The following is a 25091-nucleotide window of genomic DNA, read 5'->3' as shown; positions in this document are numbered from 1 at the left end:
TACAATGTTGGAGATGGGAAAACATAGTGGATGAAATACATGGCAGATTAGAAAAAAATTCATGGCTGCAGAAAAAAATTGTGAACTTGAAGAAAGAGCAATAAACACTATCCAAAATGACACACAGAAAAGCGATAAAGAAATGAATGAAAATTCAGTGAACTGTGGGACCACTTCAAGCAGCCAAACATAAGTATAGATTCTCCAAAGGACAGGAAGGCAAAGAAGAAATAATGACTAAAAATTTGCCAAATTTGATGAAAATTTAAAATCTATAGATCCAAGAAGCTCAACAAACCCAAGTGAAAGAGACATTAAGTGTTACAAGGCATGCATAATCAAATTGCTTAAAACCAGTCATAAGAAAATATTAAAAGTAATTGGAGAAGGAAGACACATTACATATGGAAGAACAGGAAGATGGTAAATTTCTTGTCAGAAACAATGCAAGCTTGAAGATAATGGAATAATTTCCTTAAAGCAATTAAAAAAACCTCCAACATAGAATCCTTACCCAGAGAAAATATCTTTCAAAAACATAGGTTCAAATAAAGATGTTCTCTGACATATAACAGCTGGGAGATTTCATCATTGGCAGACCTGCCCTCTAAGAAATGCTAAAGCCCATCAAACAGAAGAAAAATGATACCAGATGGAAACTTGCATGTACAAGAAGAAATGAATAACACTGGAAATGGTAACTACATGAGTAGATATAAATGTTTTTCCTTATTAAGATCTGTTTAAAAGAGAATCAATTATTTAAAGTAAAAATAATAGTGCATTGTAGGGTTTACAACATACAGACCAGTAAAATGTTTGATAACAACAGTATAAAAGCCAGGCAGGCAGGAATGAAAATATGCTACTGTAAGATCCTTATAGAATATAAGTAGTACAATATCACTTGAAGGTAGACTGTAGTAAGTTAAAGGTACATATTATAAACCCTATGAAACCATTAAAATAACACAACAAAGAGTTATAGCTAATAAGCCAATAAAGGAGGTAAAATGGGAGCAGAAATCCAAAATAGGAAAGAAAGAGTCAAAAGAAACAATGAGCAAATGGGACAAATAGAAAACAAATAGCAAGATAACAGACTAAAATCAAAATATATCAATAATCACATTAAATGTAAATGGTCTAAACAACCCAATTAAAAAGCAGTCATTGTCAGAAGCGATTTAAAAAGCCCTCAACTATATACTGCCTATCAGAAACTCATTTTAAATATAGATACCAATAGTTTAAAAGGATGAAAAATATATACTGAGCTAACTAACCAAAAGAAAGCCGAAGTGACTATATTACTATCAAATAAAGTAGATGTCAGAGCAAAGAATATCAGGCACAAAGAGGGTCATTTCATAACGAAAAAAGGGTTTTAATTCATTGAGAAGACCTAGCGATCAATCTTAAATGTTTATGCACCTAATGAGAGCTTCAAATACATGAAGCAAAACTTGACAGAACTGTAAAAAGAAATAGACAAATCTGCAATTATAATCAGAGATTTCAACATTCCCCTATCAATGATTGATAGAACAAACATAAAATCAATGAGGACATAGGAGAATTAGACAACACTCAACCAACTTGACCTAGTTGTCACTTATAGAACATGCATCCAACAAAGCAGAATGTACATTAACCTTAACACAGGGGTTAATCCATGTATAACTTATAGCTGGCCTTCTAAACCCATGACTTCTCTGCATTGCAGATTCAACCAACCTTAGGCCATGTAGTACTATAGTATTCACTGTTGAAAAATATCTGCTTGAATTTGGACCTGCAGAGTTCAAAGGTCAAGTGTACATTCTTTTTTCAGTGCACACAGAATATTTATCAGGATAGACCATATCTATACCACAAAACAAGCCTCAATAAATTTAAAAGGATTCAAGTTATACAATGTTCTCTGACCACATGGAATGAAATTAGAAAAAAAAAGATATCTGGAAAATAGCAGAATATTTGGGAACTATATAACACAAATCTAAATAACTTGTGGATCAAAGTGGGAATCAAAATAAATAGCAAAGTATTTTGAATTGGAAGACAACAGAAACAGACATAATTCGTAGAATGGAGATAAAGCAGTATTACAGGGAAATTTGCAGCATTACATGCCTATTAGAAGAAAGATCTCAAATCAATGACCTCAGCTTTTACCTTAAGAAACTAGAAAAAGAGCAAGTTAAACTCAAAGTAGAAAGATTAATAAAGAGATAACTTGAATAGCCTGATAGCTATTTAAGAAATTGAATCTGGGGTTCAAAACCTTCTCAAGCAGAAAACTTAAGGTCCAGATGATTTCACTGGTGAATGCTACCAAACACTTAAGAGAAAACAACCAGTGCTACACAAACTCTCTCAAAACACTGAAGAGGATGGACGACTTCCCAATGTATTCTAAGAGGCCAACATCACCATGACGCCAAATAGACAAACAGACCAACAGTTTTGAGAGTCCAGAAAGTACCATATATAAATGGTTAACTTATTTTTGATAAAAGTACGCAGGGAATTTCATGGAGAAAGAATAGTCTTTTTAGCACATTGGTCCCGGCACAAGTGGATATTCATATGCCCCCCCCCAAAAAAAAAGATCGAGTCATACCTCACACCTCATTTGTGACCCTGTATTAGGCAAAGATTTCTTGGCGAGAACACTACAAGCATGGTCACAAAAGAAAAAAATAAACTGGACTTCCTCAAAATTAAGACCTTCTGATTTTTCAAAAGACATGGCTCAGAGAATGAAAAGACCTAACTACAGACCTGGAGAAAATATTGGAAAATCACATATCTGATAAAGGACTTATATGAAGAATGTATATAGAATTCTCACAATTCAAAAACAAACATCCAACAACAGCAGCAGCAAAAAAGGGCAAAAGATCTGAATAGTCACTTCATCAGGGAAGATACAGGGATAGCAAAACAAAGACATGAACAGATGTTCAACATCACTAGTCATTAGGGAAACACAAAACCACAATGAGATACCACTACACATCCATCAGAATGGCTAAAACTAAGGTTGAACTAGAACTCTCATATACCGTTGGTGGGAATGTAAAACATTGCAACGACTTTGGAAAACAATTTGAAAGTCTCTCAAAAATTTAAACATCCACCTACCACAGGATGCACCTATTCCACTCCTAGAAACTTAAGAGAAATGAAAGCGAATTTCCGCATAAAGACAGGTACAAGAATATTCACTATAGCTTTGTTTGTAATAGCCCCAAATTGGAAATGATCCAAATGTCCACCAATAAGTGCATGAATAAAGAATAATACACCCATACAATGAATACTCCTCAACAGTAAGAAGGAGTAAACCATTGACACTTACTACAACATGATTAATGTCAGAATAATTACATTGAGTGAAGGAAGCCTGATAAAAAGAGTATACATGCTATAGCTGATTGTCACTATTTGCAGTAGTTAACTTCCATAAAGTCACTGTGAACACTGAATTAGCCAACACAGAACCATCACTCTCAGAGGAAATACAGGGTTAGGTTCCTGCAAGCCTCTGGTCAAAACAGTTTCATCAACTGATCAATACATAACCTTGTTTCATGTGTGTGTCTGTTTAAAGACACATTTAACGTCTATTGTTGACCCATTAGCGCTGAACTCAGCCAAAAGCACTGGAACTCACGTCTGAACTAAGCTCCTCTAACATACGTATTTTCTCCATAAAACGTATCACAGCCTTTTTGCACTTGGAAACACTAGACAGCATTTCAGTACGACACCTGGGAACCATTTTAAACGGCAAAATCACCAACACCAACCACAAAAATGTGAAAACAGGGCACTACAAAGACCATGAAAAGGATGCTTGTTTATAGCATGAGTCAAAAGAAACAAGTGTGAGAAACAAGAAGGCAGCGGGTTGTCTTGTTCTGACCTCAGCTGGGAACGTGTGCGATGGTTAATCAAATCTTTTGCCACTCTTTGCATGTCTGTAAATGACTCAGAAAATGCTGTGGGTGTTGGTTTTGGAGCTACAAATAAATTTTACCCAGCAGGTAAATTTGCAAATATGGAATCTGTGACTAATCAGCGTTGACTATATATGAGTCACTTAATAAAAATTTTAGAAAATACAAACAAATCTAGAGGGAAGGAAAGCAGATCATTGGTTGCCCCCTCCTCGCTGGGGTGGGGAAAGGGAGGGAGGAATCCAAAGGGGCAGGGGGAGACTTTGGAGGGTGATGGCTTCATTGCCTTGCTTGTGGTGATTATTTCACAGGTGCATGCAATGCAGAACTTACCAAATTGTAACTTTAACCACGTGCCATTTATTGAATGTCGTGATACCTCAATAAAGCTGTTAAAAGGAAGGAACGGTCAGGACGGTGGGAAGAGAGAAAAGGAAAGAGATGGCATTTGTGAAGTTTAAGTGTGAGGAACCGCTAATCAGGGAGTGAAGGAGAGTGAATTAAGAAATCAAAGGTAACTTGTTCCAAATCCGATTGCTGAGTTGATGACGACAGTGCTGTTAGTAATGGAAATAGGGAATACAGAAAGAGGACCAGGTTTCTGAAGGGTAGAGAAAGGAAGTTCAATTTGAGGTTCCTGACCTGGTCCTCTCTCCCAGGTCAGATCAGAGCTCTTCCAGGTGCTGTCCCACTGGTTATACAAACCTACACACTCTGAGACTTAACACCAACTTACTCCTTTGGCTGTCTTATTTCCCTCGGTGACACCACCACCTTTGAATCCCTCCTCTCTTTCAATCTCTTTATCTAAAGATCCCTTGTCACTTCTGTCTACTACATCTACTACAAATTTCTTGACTTAACTTTCGAGGCCTTCCAAAATGTGGTCCCAAATGATCACATTTTATTTCTCATTATTTGTATCCTAGGCCTTCCATTTAAATCAGGGTGGCTGAGCTCTGCAACACAGATATGTTCTTAGGTATCTGCTCCTTCAACTGAAAAAAAAAGCTCTCCATCCCTTCAAAACCTAACAGTCCATCAGAACTTAATCCATATCCTCTCTGAATTCCTATAGAGCCAGTACCGCCATGTGTAGTGCTTAAGAATTCTCTAATTTTCAAATGTGTGCTAATTATATACCTTCAATAGAGGCTCATTAACCAACTTATGAAGTGCAGAAGGCACTGATCTGGGTACTAGGGTGTAATCAAAAGTGAATGAAAACTGTGTCTGCCCTCAAATGTGTACAGCACGGACAAAGCATAATATCATTACCAAGTACAATGGCACAATACTAAACTGCAGTAGTTCAGATGAGACGCTCTTTGCTCTGGGTGATCAGGGAAAACTTCATGCAAGAGGTGACATGTGAGCAAGAGCTTGAAGGTTGAGTAGAATATTTTTATGTTGAAAGGCGGAAGAGAGCGTCACAGGAGAAAAGACTGGGAATAGCCAAAAGCAGAGGAGTAGAAAGTGGCAGAGTTGTACACTTCATGCTGGCAGGGACTGTATCACACACATCTTTGAATCTCTCTTGGCATTAGTACAGGCATACCAGAGATGTTGTGGGTTCGGTTCTAGACCACTGCAATAAAGTGAGTTGTGTGAATTTTGCGGTTTCCCAGTGCATATAAAAGTTAGGTTTACACTATATTGTAACGTGCAATAGCATCATATTTAAACAATGTACTTACCTTAGTTAAAAAACACTTTATTGCTAAAAAATGCTAAGCATCACCTAACAATGCAGGGTTGCCACAAACGTTCCATTTGAGAAAAAGGCAGTATCTGTGCAGTGCAAGGAGATGAGGTATGCCTGCATAGTCTACACACAGCAAGTACTTGCTGGGTTGAATTAATTATACTTGGTTTTAAGTGGTTTCATCTAGTTCCTAAGTGAATAATGTGTTAACGAGTGAGGTAGAGAGCTATATCTTTTATAAGCCTAGGTTAAGTGGTGGGAATTTATACTACTAAGACTAAAATTGGAAGGGTAATCTAAAAATAACTTTAATGGCTTTTTTCTAGGCAGCATAGCCATACATGAAGTAGCTAGTGCAGGAGGATCCAGTCCTCAGTTGCACAAATGTTACCTGTGAAATAAGGAGAAGATAATGCCCTCTTTTGCTCTAATTTAGTAAAATTATGACATTTGCAACTTTTTAAATAAATTACAAAAAAGGTGTTCATTACAGCCATACTATGTTTAGAAGCCATCTTAACCACATATTAGTTTTGGGATAGTAATTGACATAATTTTTACATTACCCGCAATTTCAAAGAAAAATAATGTTTTATTCTGCTAATGCAGAAACAACCAGAGTTCATAAGAAGTATCATTGAAAGAAATTTTTTGTTTTTTTACTTTTTTTTAATGAAGTGTCTTTTTTAATCCTCCATCCCAAACTTTCAGGAACTTTGGAATGAAATAAAAAATGCAAAAGAACTGTAATTGAACAGTTCCCAAAACTGCCAGGTTGTAAGCTCCCTGTGCGTGAGCACAGCCATTGCTAGACTGAGGCTCATTGTTCCAAGACTGCCGTCACTAGTCTAATTTTGCAAGTGACATGGGTGATGGGAAGTGAAGGTGATGATCAATCTCCCTGTGTGGTAGGTGTGTGATCTGGAAAAGGAACTGGGGATCAAACATAAAACGGTCCCTCACGAAACCATGCCTTACCAGTGGAACTGAAATCCACGGGCCCGATCCACTTGAAGGCAGGTTTCCGGCCTCGCTCTTCTGTTACGTGCACTTTCTTTATCAGCGCCAAGCTGGTCAGAACATTGGCTATGTCATAGAGGCGTCGTACCTTTGCTTGAAGATACAAAAACAATTGTGGTCACACCAAACCTTGGTCAGCGACACCACTACGTTTTAGTGTATGTGACAGGTTACTTTCTCAGCCACCATATAAGCCTCCAGCAGAGAACAGTGGGGTAGCAATGAAGAGACCAGTGGCTCTGGCGTGAAATCACCCAGGATTTACGTGTCTGATGACAGTACTAAGGGAAGGTCAGTGTGTCCTTCTGTTTCCACAACTTCACACCTCATACAAGAGGCACCTGGTGACAAGCTGGGATGGCTGTGATTGCAAACACACCAAGGGAGGGAAACGGGCTGTAATTAAAGGTTTAGGAAATGTAATTCTGATCTGTGGCTTGTCAAAAGCTTGCCTGGAGTTTCTCCCAGCAGGAGGTGGTGGCACCCGCTCCAGCAGGCAGCTGGGCTGTGAAAATGATGGGGATTCCCCAGAGCTTCCTGCGAGGGCTGCACTGCTGGGCACACAGACTGTCTAGGGCTCAAGGTTACCAGGTACGACTGTGCTGAAGACAGGCAGCGCCTCACCTTTAATCCCGGTGTTCTGGGCACCCAGTGGGGGAGGGGTGGGATGGGCATTCCATGAGTCTGAAGAGGTTTGGGGAGAGACATTTGAAAATACAGGTATTGGAGGAGAAATCCAGAGGGGTGGTAACACATTAAACAGGCAGGGTGATGCCCATGAAGTATGTTCTATTCAAGAAATCAACTTACAGGTAGGAAACCTATTTGAACTTAGGGCTAGGATCAAGCCAAGGGCTTTGATTATCGACCAGAAACATCAAACATTCACCCCAGATGCAACATTCTTTCCAATTCTGATAGATCTGGATTTTATCTAGTCACTTCTCCCATAGGGTGGCTATACTTTCTAGCTGGTAACAAACAAAAAAAACTAAAGAATGCTGAGCTCATGGTTTCCCAGGGCTTGGGTGAGCGAGCTACCAGAAGCCAGGGGCCTTTGGCTCAGGACCCAGGCTTGATGGAAAAGGAAGATGCACTGGGTGTGAAAACTTGGAAACACTCTCTTGTCCAGCAGCCACGTCCCACCACCCCTACCCTACCCTGCTCATTCCTCTGGTTCTTACCTGTAGACAACTTTCATGTCCACCCATCGGAAGAGTATGCAAGGGGCGAGGAAAAAAGGGAAAGAAAACTCAGACATTCTGTCTTGGATGCAGTGATACTAAAGAGAAATGCAAAGCCTCTTACACCCTCCCTGATCTGCACGTGTGAGATGCCATTCTGCTTCCACCATCCACTCTGCTGAGGAAAAGGCATCGGACAGAACTTTCACAGGAATTCTAGTGCGTGACCAGCTTACCTCTCACAGCACCAAGAACCTTCATGAAGGCAGGAAGGAGTGCACGACCCAAAAAAAAAATTTTTTTAAATCTCCAAGGCAGCAAACAAACATCGGTATATGAAATCCCACCCTTTCTGTGCCAAGTGAATTTAGGTGAAGATGCTTACTTTTAAATTTACTGTGGTCCGGCGTATCCTGGCTTTCTTCTATCAGGATTTTGGCAGCCACATCAAGAGTAACAATCTTGGTTTTGGAGACCAGGAACAGCATGACAAACTTCTGGCTCATAATTCTCAGAGATTTGTCTTTTCTGCTGTTTGCAGACGCTACAAAGGGAATAAAACAAAAGCATCAAAACATATAATTTACCACAAGACCGTCCTCCCGGTTTGCAAGACCTAACTCTTATCTGCAGATACAAACATCACGGTTGCTGCAACGATCAGCGGACGCCTGCTGGACACACATCACAAAAAGATGATTCGTACAGAAATAAGATAGATTTTCTTGTGGGTCATAAAACTATGGTAGGTATAAATTCTGAAATGCTTTATATTCATATTTCATTGAATAGGATGCATGAAGTGGCTTTCCTGAAGCAGTTCTGGAAAAGATTAAAGGAGAAGGATAAAAGGATACAGTAGGGATCAGGAACTGTTTCCAGAACATCAACTCTTCCCTCAAAGGCAAGGACTCCACTTTTATTTCTCTGAGCCCACGATAGCTAGAATACACCCTCCACATCCTAGGCGCCCACCTCGTCCACTGCTTTTCAGAAAGAAGTGAAGAAATAAGCAATACGTGAACAGGAGACACGGATGAGATGTGTGTTGCCGTAGATGGCAGGCAAACCACCCTGACAGATGGCTGTCTCCTCTGGTTATTAGGATAAGAACTGGCTCACAGGGTGGAGATAAAAGGCATGAGGCAGTACATACAGTGAAAGCCAGGCCCACCCTCCCATGCCTATTTCTTATAAATGCAAGTGAAAAGTTAGGGATATTTGCACGTTGTCATCTTAGCAAGGAGGAGCAGGGTGAGAGTGAAGACTAACGGTTAAAGGAGGGACAGCATTAGTATGAGCTGGCAGGGGAAGAACAACGTAATGTAAATCAAAAAAATTCTGCATCCACTGAGAGGTGGTTTATCTTTCCAATCAGCATTTTCTGCTAACAGGGATCTTGTCTAAGTCATCTACTCCAATATATCATGAAACAGGCAGAATCCTTTGAAGAGAGAAATTCTTTCCAAGTAAATTTTCCTTCAAGGCTCACAAACAGAAATCAGCATGAGGCTGTCAATCTGAAACAGGAGCACTGTTCCAGACCTACAGTCCAAACACACCAAATACCAAATGAAACTGCCACTAGACAGGCTTTCAGAGAGGTCGAGTGGGCAGCCCAGTCGAGAAGCCATCTGTCTCCCTGTCTTCAGCAGAGAGAATAAGAGGACATCTCCCTCCAGGGTGGTCCAGCTGGCTCTTCCCATCTCAGCAGTGACTCTCTGCAGAAGAGACCGTCGCCCTCTCCCTGCCATTACTTGTGTGGGTACAGTGGACTCACAAGAGGGGTAGTCTGGTTCAGAGAAATCCAGTAACTGTGGATCCTGGGGATCGGGACAGCCATCTCTTTTGCGTTCTCCAAATTTATCATCCATCAGGTCGAGCTCCTTCTGTTGGAGGTGTGCCATCTGCTCTTCGTATTTCTGCTCCTCTCCTAGCCTCTGGAGGTTCCTCAGGGTTTTCGGCAGGCTGTGCCGGCCGTGCCAGCCGTACTGATTCTTGGCCACCCGGCTGACCAGATGCAGTGACTCCAGCACATTCACAATATCGTAGATGCGTCTCCTTTCAACGCCTGTTTGAAAAAGAGAGGCCAACCACTGTCATGCCAACATTTTTGCATATAAATTCCTTGAAGTCTTGGGCTTTGTCTGCAGACTATTTTGTGTGACACTTTGCCCAGCAAATATAATTGCTCAACAAATTCATCCGATAAGAATGCAAGCAACAGAATTTTTTTTTTCTACTTGGGATCCAGCTCTCGTTAAGCTCTAGGCTAAACATCCAGGTTGAGATGGATCATAGCTCCATCTGTATTACATAAATAACAGAGCAACTTTTCTCTGGACCTGTTAGGCAAACCACATGAACGTTTCAGCGTGTTAAACGGGTGGGACGGAGCAAAGCACATCATGGTAATACATGCTTGATGAATGCTGGATGTTGATTTTGACTTGTATCCCTAACTATACAGACTCTAAAACTCTGTCCAATAACTCTTACCTCATTATTGGACCACACTCTCCTTTCCTGGAGTTTGAATGATGTGAAGAAATTACCTTGTTAATTCTCTTAATGGCCAGAAAGGAAAACAGATGGTAAAAACTTTGTTTCCTATTTTGCACTGGAAACTCAGGAGTCAAGAGCTTGGGCACCCTTCTCAAGTTGCTGGAGGAAGCTAGTGCCAGGGCTGGAACGACATACCGGTCTCCTTCTGCTCATCACAGCTGTGGACAACTCTCCCTGTGCTCCCATTCACCGTATCCTGCCAAACAGCCCATCAACAAGGCACAGAAACTAGCACAGGCTGACCATCGAGTTCATCGATGCCCGCCCCACTTTCCCAACACTCCCTAAATAGCCAGGATTACAAGCATCTATTGAATTTACTAAAAATATTTACACTGGTTAAGTGTGGGGGCTTCAGGGTCAGACTGCCTGGGCTGCGATCCCTGCATTATCCCTTACTAGTTGGGTGAGGCTGGGAAGCTACTTAATCTTTCTGTGCCTTAGCATTTATCTCATAAAATGATGAGGATTAAATGCGACCATAAACTTAAAGGGTTTCTGATAGGTGTTAATTTATCTACTCTTTGTATGCTATTTTGTAAATATCAATACTTCCTGCGTGGCACTGGAGATACCTAAAATTCCTGCTGGCATAATAGGTGACAGTAGAAACAGATTTTTAAATCTTCCATCTGTGACTCATCCTGTTATGCAACAGGCCCTTAGGCTTTGGGGACCCACTGGCCCCTTTAGCTCTGGCCTAAGTCTCCATAACAAAAGCCCCCAGGCATCTCCCAAAAAACCATCCAGGCTACAAAAATGCCTCCTTCTCTTCACTTGCCAAGAGCTGTGAAGAGCTCTATAATCAGGACAGCCGCAGTGCATGAAGCTATTGGCCTTTCAAAGATTTAACACAAGAAATAAACCAGATTACAATGAAAACTGTGGAGCAGAGAGGAAGTTCTCTCCCACGCCTGAAGAGGCATTTCGCGGTCAATCAGAACATTTCAGCTCATGACCCTGAAAGGCTCTTCACCCTCAAAAGCTCAGGCTTTGGTGCCAGGAGGCACCTGCTGGAAGGTGCTGGCAGGAGCAGTCAGCAGGCCCTTGTCCAGACCTGCCTGGCTCCTTATTCCAGTCTGTTTTCATATATTGACACATCTTGCTTAGAGTGTAACATGTTATAAAGCTTCCCATTAGAAATGTCATGTGAACGCAACTGAGACACCCCAGGGCGAGCCACATACCCGGCTGTTGTGTTATTCTGTGTTACATACAAGCTGTTAAGTCTCCATCTAGTGGCTAGACATCCCAAGAAATAAAAGAAGAAATAAGAAACAAAGGACGATTCGGACAACTTAGTAAGATGATGCTTGATATGCACCATTGGTGTTTAGTAGGTGGTGCCGGTAAAAGCCAATGTGCAGCTACTTGCCTGAATGATCACTCGCCCTTACAATCTGGACTAACTCTCCACTGGCTAGGTGCACCTAAAAGTTTCATTTCACAGGTCTCAAGTCCTGCAGGTTACTCTGGGGCTTGCTCTGTCGGGAAGGTTTTCCCTGGCACTGAGCCTTCTTTTTCTTTTGTATTCAAGGTAATCTGATTAATCCTAGGTATGGCATTAGTTATGCCCTCGAGGATTTACCAATTGTTACCATGCTTCCCTTATGTCCCATAGAGTTTATGAAGAGCACCTCAGGCGAATAAAATAGTTTCCCAGACTGTGTAATCTTCCATTTACTAAAGTCACTCCCAGTTCTTTAACTTCTTACCTGTAATATCAGTATCAAATCTACATGTGACCAGAAACTCGGAAAGAATGCAATTTGAATGCTCTGCACATCCTTGGTTAAAATATGGTCTTATAGTTTGTGACCTGGGATAGAGCAGGGAGTTTAGACTCAATTCCAAAGAGATGGTTACCCCGAAAGAGCTTCTAGGAAGGGACCCCATTTTTTTTTTTACCTCACATGAAGAGAGATGGAAAGTTCATTTGGTAGGTCTGGGAAATCATGAGACAGTAGGAAGTTGTTGCAAAAACCTTTGGCGTTCTGCTCCAGGCTGTTATAACATGGGGATCTACAGCCCATATGAAAGTAGGAGCCCACTCTTCTGTCCTCCCTGGGACATGTAAGGTAGCTCTCCAGCATCTAATCTTTTTTCTGCACTGACATTAGTGCAAGGCCTCTTGATGAGGCTTGGGTATAAGGAGGAAGTTGTCTTCATGAACCCCAATGAGAAAGACATTGTATGATGTGTTGTTTTACCCTCATCCTCCTAAGACTAGTTTCCAGGACCCAGTGCCTCAGCTATGTCTACATGAAGCCTCTGTCCGGCTGGCTCACTTCCCCCTTCTTGTTTCATTGCCACTGATACCAGAATCCTGTGTTCTATTTCTGGGTTCTAAAATGGCTCCCCTGTCAAAGCCCTCTGCACCCTCTTCCTAGCTGTAGGGGATGACAGGACAGCTGTAGGGGACGACAGGACAGCTTGAGGATGGTGGAGGCGGGGGCTGGGCAGGGGAAGTACCTCTAATAAGAGCTGAGTAGAAACTATTCCATGTAGCAATGAGTTACCCAAGCCAGGCTCTGAGTTGGGCATGTTACTAACATTATCCCAAATGTTTCTAAGTTTCTGCAAGCTAGGTGCTATGGTCCCTATGCTACAGATGAGAAAAGATTAGTTAACTTTTGAACACTCTTACAGTCTATAAATTAGAGCTGGGCTTCAAATCCAGCTCTATCTGACTCAAAGTCCAGTCCATGGTCTTCCCATCACAACATATTGGCTCCTCACTACCTCAATTTCCAGCAAATAAAATCTTTTTAGCCATCAGTTTGAGTAATTCAGATTGCTCATCATCTACTGGGTCACATTCTTTGGGCTATGGGAAGATATAGAACAAACTAAATATATAATCTATATATGGATTATAAAGCTAAATTTATTTGTAAATCTATAAATATATATAAACAAACTAAAAATATAATCTATCATAAAGCCTAGTGGGCTGATTTTTTCCCTGTATGTAAACCCTCCTAATCTCTTAAGGGGACACTGTGACATCTTCAAATCATTGTGATTTCTACTTATTTATTGTCAACAATAGGTTCATCCTGAAACCAGCTGCCATCCATGTCCACTAGGAGTCTCTATTCTGAATCAGCTGTCTGCATGTTGACAGCCCAGGCACCACTGCACATTACACACACCCACGCCATGTGAATGCATGTATTCCTCTTTGTTATAAGACTTAGCTGTTTGAGTTCTATCCAGACGTGCTTTTTCTAGTTGGGCAGACTTGCTATGAAGGTCACCGTATAGGGCTGCAAAGATAATGCTCTTGATTTCAAATTATGCTTTATAACAGAAACAACAGCAGTTCTGAACTCTTAGAAGCATTTAAAAAAATAAACAGCAGGATATTTCTAAATATCTTTTGAGTCTGTCTGAAATAAGATGGAATTAAGATATTAGGTATTAATTTGTAATGTGAGTCTTTTGTAAACATAATTCTTAACGTTAAGAAAACCACATATTTGTTTGACCCTCAGGCCTAGAAAGCTCCCTGGAATTCTATGCATGATGATGACAGAAGAAAAGCTCTACTTGCTCCTCTGTCCTCACTCTTTCCAAGGGCCTGCTCTTGACTTAGTAAAGGAGGTGATCTGAGGCCTCCGGCTTGCCCGAGAAATCAATTTCCCACCGTAACTGGAGACAGGCCTCCAGGTGATCCCATGATACATACCGAGACTGACAGCAACTTCATCTAGGGAGATGGTAGTTTTCTCAGTTGACAGAGGATAACTTGGATAGCGAGCTAGAAACTTCTGGCACAGGAGCCCTAAACTTTTCTGTTTTCTGCTTGGCCTTTGCTTTTCAAATTCGTCCACAGCACTGTCCCCAACAACATCAAGCTACAGAGGGCAGACAGAAGGGAGGGGGGAGGTGTCACAGTTAACATCCTAACGGAGAAATTGCAATGGGTGGTACCGGTGAGTGGAGGGGAACATCCCAATCCTTACCATCCCAGATTCTGGTTAGAATACACGTCCTCATCAAATTCTCTTAACATCTTACCCTATTGCTTTCTCTGAACTGAACTTTTCCTCCTTGTGATCTGAGGCTGAGTCTACTGGTTACAATAAAAAATGAACAATGTAGTCATTTATAGGTTGGTAGATCAGCATCACCAGGAGCGTGTTCAGAGATGTAAAACTTCAGGCCTCATAAATAAATAAATAAAATTAAAAAAAAAAAAAAAAACCTCAGGCCTCACCTAAGACCTGATGTATCAGAATCTGTCTTTTCCTGATATCCTGCCTCATTCCTATTCACGTGAAAATTTGAGATGTACTTGCTTGCATTGTGTCACCAAACTCCTATTTTTCACAGTTTACCTAGGGTTGATGGAAGTGAACAAGGGCAGCTAAGTTTTAATCTTCCTTATTCTTTCCTATTGTAAGTACATTAAACTAGTGCCCTTGTCTTATCAACCCACATTTGAAAAAGGCTCAATTCAAGCCCCAAGAAAATTCTTTTTTTAAAGTATAGATATGCTGCTTTTTCAATAGCTCTGGTTCCCTACAGGACAGGTCATTTAAAGATAACTTTAAAGCCCCAAACCAACAAACTGAACATACGTGAGAATGATAAAATTTCCCAAGTCAAAAATACTTAGGTTAATATTACCCTTAAAATCAAAGCACACATTATAATTCATGGCAGCATTAAAAAAAATCCAAATTTTTTCATTAAATCAACATTATTATTACTTTAAAAATTTTTTATTGGAGTATAGTTGCTTTACAATGTTGTGTTAGTTTCTAGTGTACAGCAAAATGAATCAGCTCTATATATACATGTATCCCCTTTTTTTTGGATTTCCTTCCCATTTAGGGCACCACAGAACATTCAGTTCTCTGTGCTATACAGTAAGTTCTCATTAGTTATCTATTTTAAATATCATTGCTTAAAAAATATATATCATTTAAAAATGTGTACTGGTTCAGGGAGTACCATACATAAGAAAAGAAAGCAATCATTATGAAAAATGAGATATAGAATGAGAGTTCCACTTCAGCTGTAAATAAATAAAAAGATTAATTGGAGTACTGCTTTTGACTCAACAGTAACCAAACATTGAGAATTCTGTGACTTTTTAATAATCAAGTAAAAAATTTAAAAATTTTATGAAAGCCCTTAGGAGCACAGCCTGTTTACCTGCAGAGAGTCTGTAAACACATCATCCTTGTTCTCAATGGGCCTGAACAGTCCTTTTTTCTTCTCTCGGTCTCTTATGTCTGGGCTGGCAGCACTAATGAGCATCTTCAGGTTAGCAGTGGGTGTCCATGGTTCTGCCTGCTGTCTGTCAACAAGCTTAACTGGAGTGATAGGATTTCTTTCTGGAGTGAAGATTTTTTGCTTCGATAAGTCAATTGGTTCATTTTTTATTGGTGTCTTTGGAGCCATCCTTGAGAGATCAACAAATATATTTTCCTATTAAAAAAAAAAAAGACAGACCTTTTAGCAAAAATGAAAAAGGGCAGGTATCACCGAAGAGTACATTTTGTTCCCATGTTTCACTAAGACATGAAAATACAAACAGACCATATGTTCAGGGCTGAAAAATATCAGGACAGGACTAATGAAAATAAACAGAAGAATCCATGGGAACCAAAGAGTGGTTCCAATGAGAAACTGATTATAATCTGCTACTCCTTTTCAACATATTTTTCATGGCATCCCCGTGAAAGTAGCCATGGCTGTTATGTGTCTCTGGGGGATGCTTGCAATAGGCGGGGATGATAATGAGAGCAAATGTGCGTTGAGTCCATATTGCTTCCATTTTTTTTTTTAACATTTATTTATTTATTTGGCTGTGCCAGGTCTTAGTTAGGGCACTTGGGATCTTCGATCTTCCTTGTGGCATGTGGGATCTTCAGTTGCGGCATGCGAACTCTTAGTTGCGGCATACATGTGGGATCTAGTTCCCTGACCAGGGATGGAACCCAGGCCCCCTGCATTGGAAGTGTGGAGTCTTAGCCACCATGGAAGTCCCAATATTGCTTCTAAGTGACATTTTTTTAAGACACTATTTACGAGGTTGCGTTCACTACTGAAGAGCAATTATGCTTTTGTTCCATGTTCACCAGTGCTAATACAGCAATTAGCAGGACCGATTAATGGAAGGGCATCCAACAAAATGCCACATTTCAAACCACCGAGCTGTCTAAGGTCACTCCCCCAGAGCAGCGTTTCTCAAACTACCCCTGGTGAAGGACCAGGGTTTTTCACTTCTAAATTCCTGCAGACTGATACATGGTCTTATTTCATAGGACTCATATGCAATTCCCTCCTCTTGAGTTTGCCACTCAGCTTGACCTACAGCTTGTTCGACAAGGAGAGACCACTGATCACAAGCTTAGATGTCACAGGGGCAAGATCAACTGAATTACCGTAGAGGTTTCTAAGTGCTAAAAGTTCTGTTCTTAATGTTTTGCAGCTTGGTAATAGTTTGTGGACTAGCACCTTCCCCCAGACCACACTTTGAGTAGACTGTCTTAGATAATTAAAGAAAAGAGTAATGATGGGTCCATTAACCCATTAAGAAAAAGAACTAAGTACACAGAACTCACATTTGGAATTACCAAGTTACCGAAACACATTTCTTTCCCCTAAAATAAGTTTTTGCCATTCAAAACCAGAAAGATTCTGCTCTTCCCGTGGTTGATTTCACTTCCAGGCAATAGTGCCTTACGTAATTAGGAAGGTGGATGACCTACACATTTGTCACTCCCTTTCCTGCACACGGTATCCCTCTATAGATTATCGCGTGCTTGGATTCTGGCTGGACAGTGGTTTAAAAAATTGTTTTCCTATAAACAAGCAACATGTGAAGACGGAAAAAGAATTGTTTGGGAGAAATTGGAGTCTGAGGTAGCAGGCCAGCTCCTGTTCTCTGAATCAGCCGAAGCTGCCAACTAGCCTAGGTCTTAGGGTACCAGGAACGGGGTGGAGATGGGGGTGACGCGCTCTCACGCCGCCGCAGCAGTGACCATCCAGCCTGGGGCACTGCATCTACTCGCATCTCTTAACAAGTCCCTACTAGCGTGCAATTCTAGTCTTACACAAGGGAACTGGCAAGGGAAAGTACTGAGCGCATAGTACATGCTACACACAATACCTATTTTATGCACTTTATACTGAATCACTCCTCATCCAATCCTGTAACCTAGATATTATTATTTTTCTAGCCTACAGATGAAGACACTGAGGCACACACAGGGTGCTTTGCCCAAGGTGACATACAACCTCATTCAGTATAAAAGTCATTGTTATGGGTGATGCCTTAGAGGGTCAAGACAGGGAGGGTGGGAGGGAGTCGCGGGAGGGAGGGGATATGGGGATCTATGTATAAATACAGCTGATTCACTTTGGTGTACCTCAAAAACTGGTACAAGAGTGTAAAAGCAATTATATTCCAATAAAGAGCTTAAAAAAAAAAAAGTCAATGTTAAGGCAAGAAGGAGCTGAAAGCAGAAGTTTCCAAAATTCTGCATCTAGAAGTAAGCATGTGCAGGGTGTGAATTAGGAAGAAGTTATCTTTTTCGCAGCTCTAACAGAAGGTACCCCGCAGGCCACCGATCCCCACTAGCATGCATGGAGAGGCAGCATGCGGAGCAGTTGTGCGACGCAGGCTGGCGGGGCCAGCTCACCTGCCTCTGCCACGTATCAGCAGGGTGTGCGGGGGCCGTTTCCTTCTCCTCCCTGTCGTTTAATTCTCTCCACTGAAAATCAAGTTCAGAAAAATACTGACCTCCAGAGTTATAAGAAGAGTTCCTGGCATCTAGTGAGCCCTCAATAAAACTTGGCTACTCTCTCTCCCCTCCCTTTCCGGTTCTTTATTACCACCCATCCTGGCACTCGGAGCAAAAATAACATAGCACATCGTACTGTTATTTAACTTCCTGGGCGTGTGTCTTGTCTCATGAAGGAGACTGCACTTCTGGGGGTCGCGGAGCTGGTTCCACACGTCTCATTCCTGACAATTTTTGGCACAATGCCTTGCCCCTCACAGGTGCTCAAGGAACACTAGGCCTTGATTATCTAGTTATTCCAAAAGGTATCCCCATGGTAGAGGGTGTGGGCCAAGCTTGCGGAGGTACAGGGATTCCTCCTCCTCTTCCACTGCCACCATGGATGGTACCTGTCCTCCCAGGAACACTGAGCTCCTACTTTTTCCCCACCAAGGAGCAATTCAGATGAATTATTTCCTCCAGCACTTTGACGTGTTTTCACTACAGTTTAAGCACTATTTAAAGTAGGAGGGGGTTAGGTCATGTGATGCCTTACAATTGTTATCGCATTTCTACGTCAACAGCAACAAAAAGCCACGCAAATGGTTTCCTGAGGTCTCAGGTGTGCAGAAAGTCAGCTGCAGTCTAATCACACCCTGCTCCATCCATCCATCTATCCTGCAATCCTGACACTGTAGAAGGCAGAGCAAAGGGGACTGGACTGAGAATTCAGAAACCTGGTTTTTGATTCTGCTCAGTTTCTTTCTGATAATGGACAAATTATTCACTTTGTCTGGGCTCAAGTTTCCAGATTTATATAATGAAGGGTTCAGACCGAAGAATCTATCTCCAAGGCTTTCCAGCAAGGCTGTCCTGCGGGGTGGTGGACACTGGGATGCACCCGGCTCTCTTCAGGAATGAATCACTATTTCCCCAGCTGCTGGAGTGATGCCAACAGTAAGCCTCTTCGTGCTTTGGCTGAAAAGGGCCGACTCATCCAGGATCACACCGCTTCCCACAAGGCCGGTACTGTTCTCAGTGGCTGGGAGAGGCAGCACGGACATGTAAACGGCTGGGCCCCTTGCCTCGACTCAGGACTACACCAAGGGTTCATCCTGGAACTCCCCACAGGGTAAACCCAACTTCCCACTGAGACTGCTCTGCAGCTTTGCTTCTCCCTCTGTCTAATTCTGCTGCCTTCCCTTCCCTTAAACGGGCACTGATCTCCAAGGCAGTCCATAATAAACCGCCTGCACACTAATCTCCACGTCAGATCTGCCTGCCAGGAAATCAAGCTGCAACACCCTGGAAACCACCTCTTCAATTAGAGAGGGACTGTAGAGAGTACCCAGGAAACGGGTTCTCCAGTTCTCGTATGCAAATGGGGGTGATGTACCTTGGCTTACCTGCCATGCAGTTGCTATGCGGATCAGATCAGATAATGAGGGTGAAAGCAGTTTGTAATCTGTGAAGCGCTATGCGAATGATCATTATTATTATTTATTATACCAGCATTATGACAATGCTGTAAGCTGTCACAGAAAGGACCTGGTAATTAGAAGATCTTGGTTCTAGTCTTTTTTTTCTTTTTTAATTGGAGTATAATTGCTTTACAACGTTGTGTTAGTTTCTGCTGTACAACAAAGTGAATCAGCTATATGTGTACATATTTCCCCTCCCTGTTGGACCTCCCTCCCTCCCCCCATCCCACCCATCTAGGTCACCAGAGAGCACCTAGCTGAGCTCCCTGTGCTATACAGCAGGTTCCCACTGGCTACCTATTTTAAACATGGTAGTGTATTTATGTCAAACCTAATTTCCCAATTCATCCCACCCTCTCCTTTCCCTGCCGTGTCCACACGTCTGTTCTCTACATCTGCATGTCTATTCTAGTCTTGCTTCTGTCTCAGATATAGCTTTGATCATGTTACCTCAAATAGTACATAGTCATCAGCCTGCTCAAGGCCCTTGGTGACATTCTGCCTGTCTCTTTTCTAGTCCCACCTCATGCATGTCCCACACTTTGCCAAAATAGTCTACTTGATTTTCCTCAAAACTGCCCCACTTTTTATCACATCTGAGTTGTTGCTCACACCATCACGTTGTCTCCAACGCCATGGGCTAAGCTTTGCCCACTGAAACCCGACCTACTGTTTAAGACTCACTGAAATATGACAGGCACGTCAGGAGGCATCTCCTTCTAGCTATTAACTGACAACTCGCCTTCCCTTCAGAGCACACTTTCCAGAATGAGTAATCCACACTGAGAGCTTTCCCATGCCTGTCTCCCAGGGGTTCCTCAAACCACCAGTCTGCTCTGATCCACTGATCTCACTGAGGTCACCTCTCAGTTGACAAGTCAATGGCAAAATATCACGCTTGGCCTCACTGTAACAGTTAAGATTGTTGACTACTTGCTTTATAAAACTCTCAGTCCTTCTGAGCTTTTCTCTCTTGGTTCTCTTCCTATTTCTGACTGTTCCTTCTCAGCCTCCTTCACTGGCTTCTCTTTTTCCACTCTTAGAAACCTCAGCCCTCCACACCTCCCTGTTTCCTCTCTACGGGGCAGTTCACCCACTCATGTACAAAGGTTTAAAACCAACCTGTATTTCATAATTCCTAAGTTTGTATCTGGCTAGGACCTTCCGTGAATTCCCACATCAGGCAACCAACTGCCTCTTGCACATATTTATTTACCTATAATCACACAGGTACGAATATATGCTTCAAGTTGGACACATCTTCTTTTTTAACCACTCCCAAAAGATGAATGACCTTCAGAGAAAACCCATGCCCACTAAGTCTAGGCGTGGTCCCCAAATTTACCATGCTCCTTTCCACTTCTTTACTAGTTTCCTTTCTCTATACTTGCCTAAGTCTTAGCACTCATCCCTTCAGGCCCTAGCTCAAGTGTTATCTCCTTCACAAAGCCCTCCCAACAGCTCAATCCTTATTGTCCACCTCTTCATCCCAAACCATCCTTTCTCTACTTCTGTCATTCCTAACTACACTGTAGACAACTGAAGAGGAGAGTCTTGCTTATAATCTCACAGCTTGGGCACAGTAAAATTGGGTAATGGCATCGAAAAATCCTTTCTGTTTTAAAGAAAACTTTCTCCAAAAGCAGTAAGAAGATGCATAGATCCTGACCAATGAAGATCTGACAGTCAAGAAAGATAAGCCCTCTAAATGCCAACTGACCCATAGGACACTGTTTCAGGCACCCACCAGAGGATTTCAAGAAGTACCACTAACTTCTGACCACTTTGGAAACTCTGAAACTTTCTTGAACGTCCATTCCTCATGTACTCATGTAGATTCTGCTGCCCACAATGTCTGTCTTGCTCCCTCTTGTTTCCTTATAGGCAAGTCCTTAGCCCAGATATTACCTCCTCTGTGAAGCTTTCCAACTTTCTCTAGACTCCCCATGAATATCTTTCTTAATCTTCTGTTCTGCTGGGGCACTTGGTTCCTACTCCTATAGCACTTACCAAACTATAGTCTAGGTGGTGAGGTTTACATGTGAGCCCCTGAAAGTCTCTCAGGTAACCGAGGGCAGGCCTGCATCATATTCATCTTTGGGCTGTCAGTTCAACTGAGTAAGGTGTGAACAGTATGGGTTGCTGGGTGTTTTACCCAAAGAGGAGAGACTACTTATTAATTCAAATTTATGGAAGGAAAAAATAGGCCTAGGGAAGCTAGGAGACTTATTAAAACTACTGTACCCCCAGCACCTGACACATAAATATTTGTTGAAAGACTGAATATGAGGGTGAGTCAAAAATTATCCAATATCCAGTTATATTAAACTTCTGTTGGCCGCACTGTCTTATCAGCACTTTCCGTTCAAGGCTACTGTCTCCCCAGTCACTGTTGTGCACATGTGAACGTATTACATCAGTTCATTTATAACTGTGGTGTGAGCAAAAATGGATGCCCCACTTGTGATTTGCATGAAAGAAGAGGAGCGTGCAGTGATTCATTTTTTGTTGTCTGAGGGTGTACCTGGTGCCGTTATTTATCGAAGACTTTGTGCGCAGTACGGAGAAAGTGATCTTGAAGAAGTGTGTATGAATGGACAGAGAAGTTCAAGGAAGGTCGCACAAGTGTTAATCATCAAGAAGGAGCCAGATTCACTTCTGATGAAGAAGTGAAGACAGCGGTGCATTCGTGGCTCGCAGCTCGGCCTAAAACACTTTTTAATGAGGGAAATGAAAGCTTGTTGACAGATGGACAAAGCACATCGTAAAGCAAGGAGAGTATGTCGAAAAATGATGTATTTGTCTTTTCTAAAAGTTAATTCTACAGCCAGAGTGTGGGTAATTTTTGACTCACCCTCGTAAATATATTTATTCAAGGTTACGTAGCTAACAAATGGTAAAGCAAGAAATCAAACCCAGCTCTCTGACTCCAAATCCCATGTTCTCAGCATCCCTGGAAATCCTCCTTCCTTTACTTCATAGCAATGTGGGGAGAGACGAAAGCCCCTCCTAGCATCTCGCAGGAGCACTGTATTCTCTTCCTTTGCTGTCTCTCTGACAGGTGAAATAAAACCAGCTTGTGTATTCTATTTCAAATATTTTAACCACTTTCCCAAACCTCTAGTGGCATCTACACCCACTAAAATACGAACGCTTAGCTAGGCATAGCACTTACTGAGCTAACAAGAGTAGAAGTACTGTTGTTGAAGGCACTTGATAAAAAGTCATTGACCTGTAAGGAAAGAGGTGGACACCGACTTTGGCTTTATATAAAAGTATACATAGTCTTTCAAGGCTGTTCCATCCAAATAATGAAGGAAAAAAAGTTTTGCTCTGAAACTCCCAAAACCAAAACTCTGAATATGTAGAGTCTGGGCATTGCCACTCTCATATGGCACAGGGAATTCTTTAAAAGTCCTCTTTAAAAGAATAATGTTTTGGTATACTTCTTTTCCTAACAAAAATAAATTGAATGCTAAGGGAAAAAAAAAAAACCCTACATGAAAAAGCATACAGTTTCACACCTACCCAAAATTAATGGTTGTCAAGTATTCTTCAAAGGCCCATATAACAGGTGCTTTGCAACCAGGCAATTTCATTGTGGGTGCTAAGCCTAAAATTAAACCCAGGAACCAGGAAAAGTTCAATGCCTAAGGAAGCTGCTATGCTCAGATTGATATTTAAAGCTTCTAAACCCAGGTTTGTCACATCTACTTGCCTCTGCCTAAAAATGCTTAGCTGTTCGCTACTAACAAGCTATTACACCTTTTCAGTAGGGTACCAGCTGGTGAAGGCACTGTGCTGACGTGGGTCTGGTCTGGACCTTGTTATGGCTGGTTCACTTCGTAATGTTTCTCGAAGACACTACCAGTCTTACAAATCACAAGGCATGCAAAAATCACAAGGGAAGGCTCACTGCAAAACCAGTGTAAAATATTCAGAGAGTGGTTCCACTCTCCCAAGAGCATGACCACCTCTAGGAGCTGGTTTGTCAGTATGAAGAACATCTCACTGCACTTTAATGATCTAGCAGTTAGAGTAAAAAAGTCTATTTTCCTGGGAACTGAGGCGTAACATTCCTGCCCAGCATTAGCTAATTCTACTCTTGATAAGTATTACAAACTTTTGACTGCAGTGTCTAGCATATCTTTGATTTATATAAACTGGTTTCAACATTACATCTAACCTAGGCTCTTTCCACTGCACAATGACTGAGAAACTCAGCAATAACGGTTGGTGCCTCCTCCATTAAAAAAAAAAAAAGCATAGTTCTAAAATGTTCATCAAGATTAATTATTATGTTTATAAGGCAAATACAAGTGGCAGGTTGGAATCCTTAACTGAATTAGACATCACCATCCTAAATATGATAGAGCTTAAGGTATTTAAATTCACTTACCTTTTGTGCATTTTCCCCATCTTCAACTGTGAAATCTAGTCTGGGCTGCCTGGGGTTGATCAGGTCTTTTAGTGTTAAACAATTCACCTCCATCTGTAATGCACAGTTACCTTAGAAAATGACTTTACAGTTGGATATTCCCTCCTTCAACAGAAATATCTATTACTTGCTCATGAACATGAACTTCCGCCCCTTAAACTCATCCTGGGAATTTCCAGGATTGTGGCCACCCCAACTCTCTGAAAAGGACATGAACGAACGCAAACACTTAAAGTGTGTTTAGTAATTACTGAAATTGGGGGGAAAAATCCCCCAACAAAAATTTTTAATGAAAAGCAACAGGACAAAATTAAGTTTCAAGTCAGGAGAGTGTAGGGCAAATCTGTCAGAAAGTACAGGGTCTCCTAGGTCAGTTAATTTTGGCGCAAAGAACTGGGAGGAATTCGGCTTTGAGGGGGTTTTGAATCGGGGGGAAGGAAACCTGATCGCTAGACCAAACCCACCCGGTGCTTAGCGCAGCCCCTTCCCAGGCCTCCGAGCAGACCCCAAAGATAAACTCTTCCAATGAAACCCCCAGATCGTGAGCACGGGCAAGTCCCCTCTACTGCCCTGCCGGAGGGAGAGCTGGCGCCCGGACACCCCCGTGCACGCTTGGTCCGGCGGCAGCAATGCCTCGATTCCCCGCCAGCCGGGGAGGGGAGGGGAGGGGTGGCAGGCTGGCAGCCGGGGCGGGAGGGTCCCCTTTCCCCCCAGCTCCCGCCTGCCCGCCAGCGCCGGGGCCGCACGCTACTTACTCCCCCTTGGCGAAGGAGCCTTCCTGCCTCCACGGGGACCTCCGCGACCCCAGAGCAGCGCGGGATCAGCCGGGCGAGTCGATCAGCAGCCGGGCGGCGACATCGGGCGGGGAAAGCGAGGCGCGCAGTTCCCCGCTCCGAGTGCCCTGCGCTGGCGGGGACCCCGCAGCGTCCGAGCAGCGCCAGCGCTCCGACCCGCCGAGCGCGACTCCAGCCTCGGATCGCGGTCCCCG

General features: G+C 42.3%; 1 protein-coding gene across 2 annotated transcripts in view; it reads right to left on the bottom strand.

The window, feature by feature from the left end:
- The window catches only part of E2F7 (E2F transcription factor 7), a 39907-nt gene extending 14829 nt beyond the window's left edge, over positions 1–25078 (bottom strand). For both annotated transcript variants that reach the window (XR_009054884.1, XM_057743729.1), the window contains exons 1-7: positions 24859–25078; positions 24065–24157; positions 15609–15884; positions 14134–14302; positions 9658–9948; positions 8263–8421; positions 6652–6786 (exon numbers count right to left, since the gene is read on the bottom strand). Coding sequence is in view for 1 of the 2 variants with exons in the window: in XM_057743729.1 (XP_057599712.1) it covers positions 6652–6786; positions 8263–8421; positions 9658–9948; positions 14134–14302; positions 15609–15884; positions 24065–24157 (1123 nt within the window). In the remaining variant the exon portion in view is untranslated. The remainder of the gene's footprint in view (positions 1–6651; positions 6787–8262; positions 8422–9657; positions 9949–14133; positions 14303–15608; positions 15885–24064; positions 24158–24858) is intronic.
- Positions 25079–25091: the final 13 nt, after the last annotated feature.

The sequence above is a fragment of the Hippopotamus amphibius genome, chromosome 7 (genome assembly GCF_030028045.1).
Source record: "Hippopotamus amphibius kiboko isolate mHipAmp2 chromosome 7, mHipAmp2.hap2, whole genome shotgun sequence".
Lineage (NCBI taxonomy): Eukaryota > Metazoa > Chordata > Mammalia > Artiodactyla > Hippopotamidae > Hippopotamus > Hippopotamus amphibius.
This window is presented reverse-complemented; position numbering and strand designations above follow the sequence as displayed.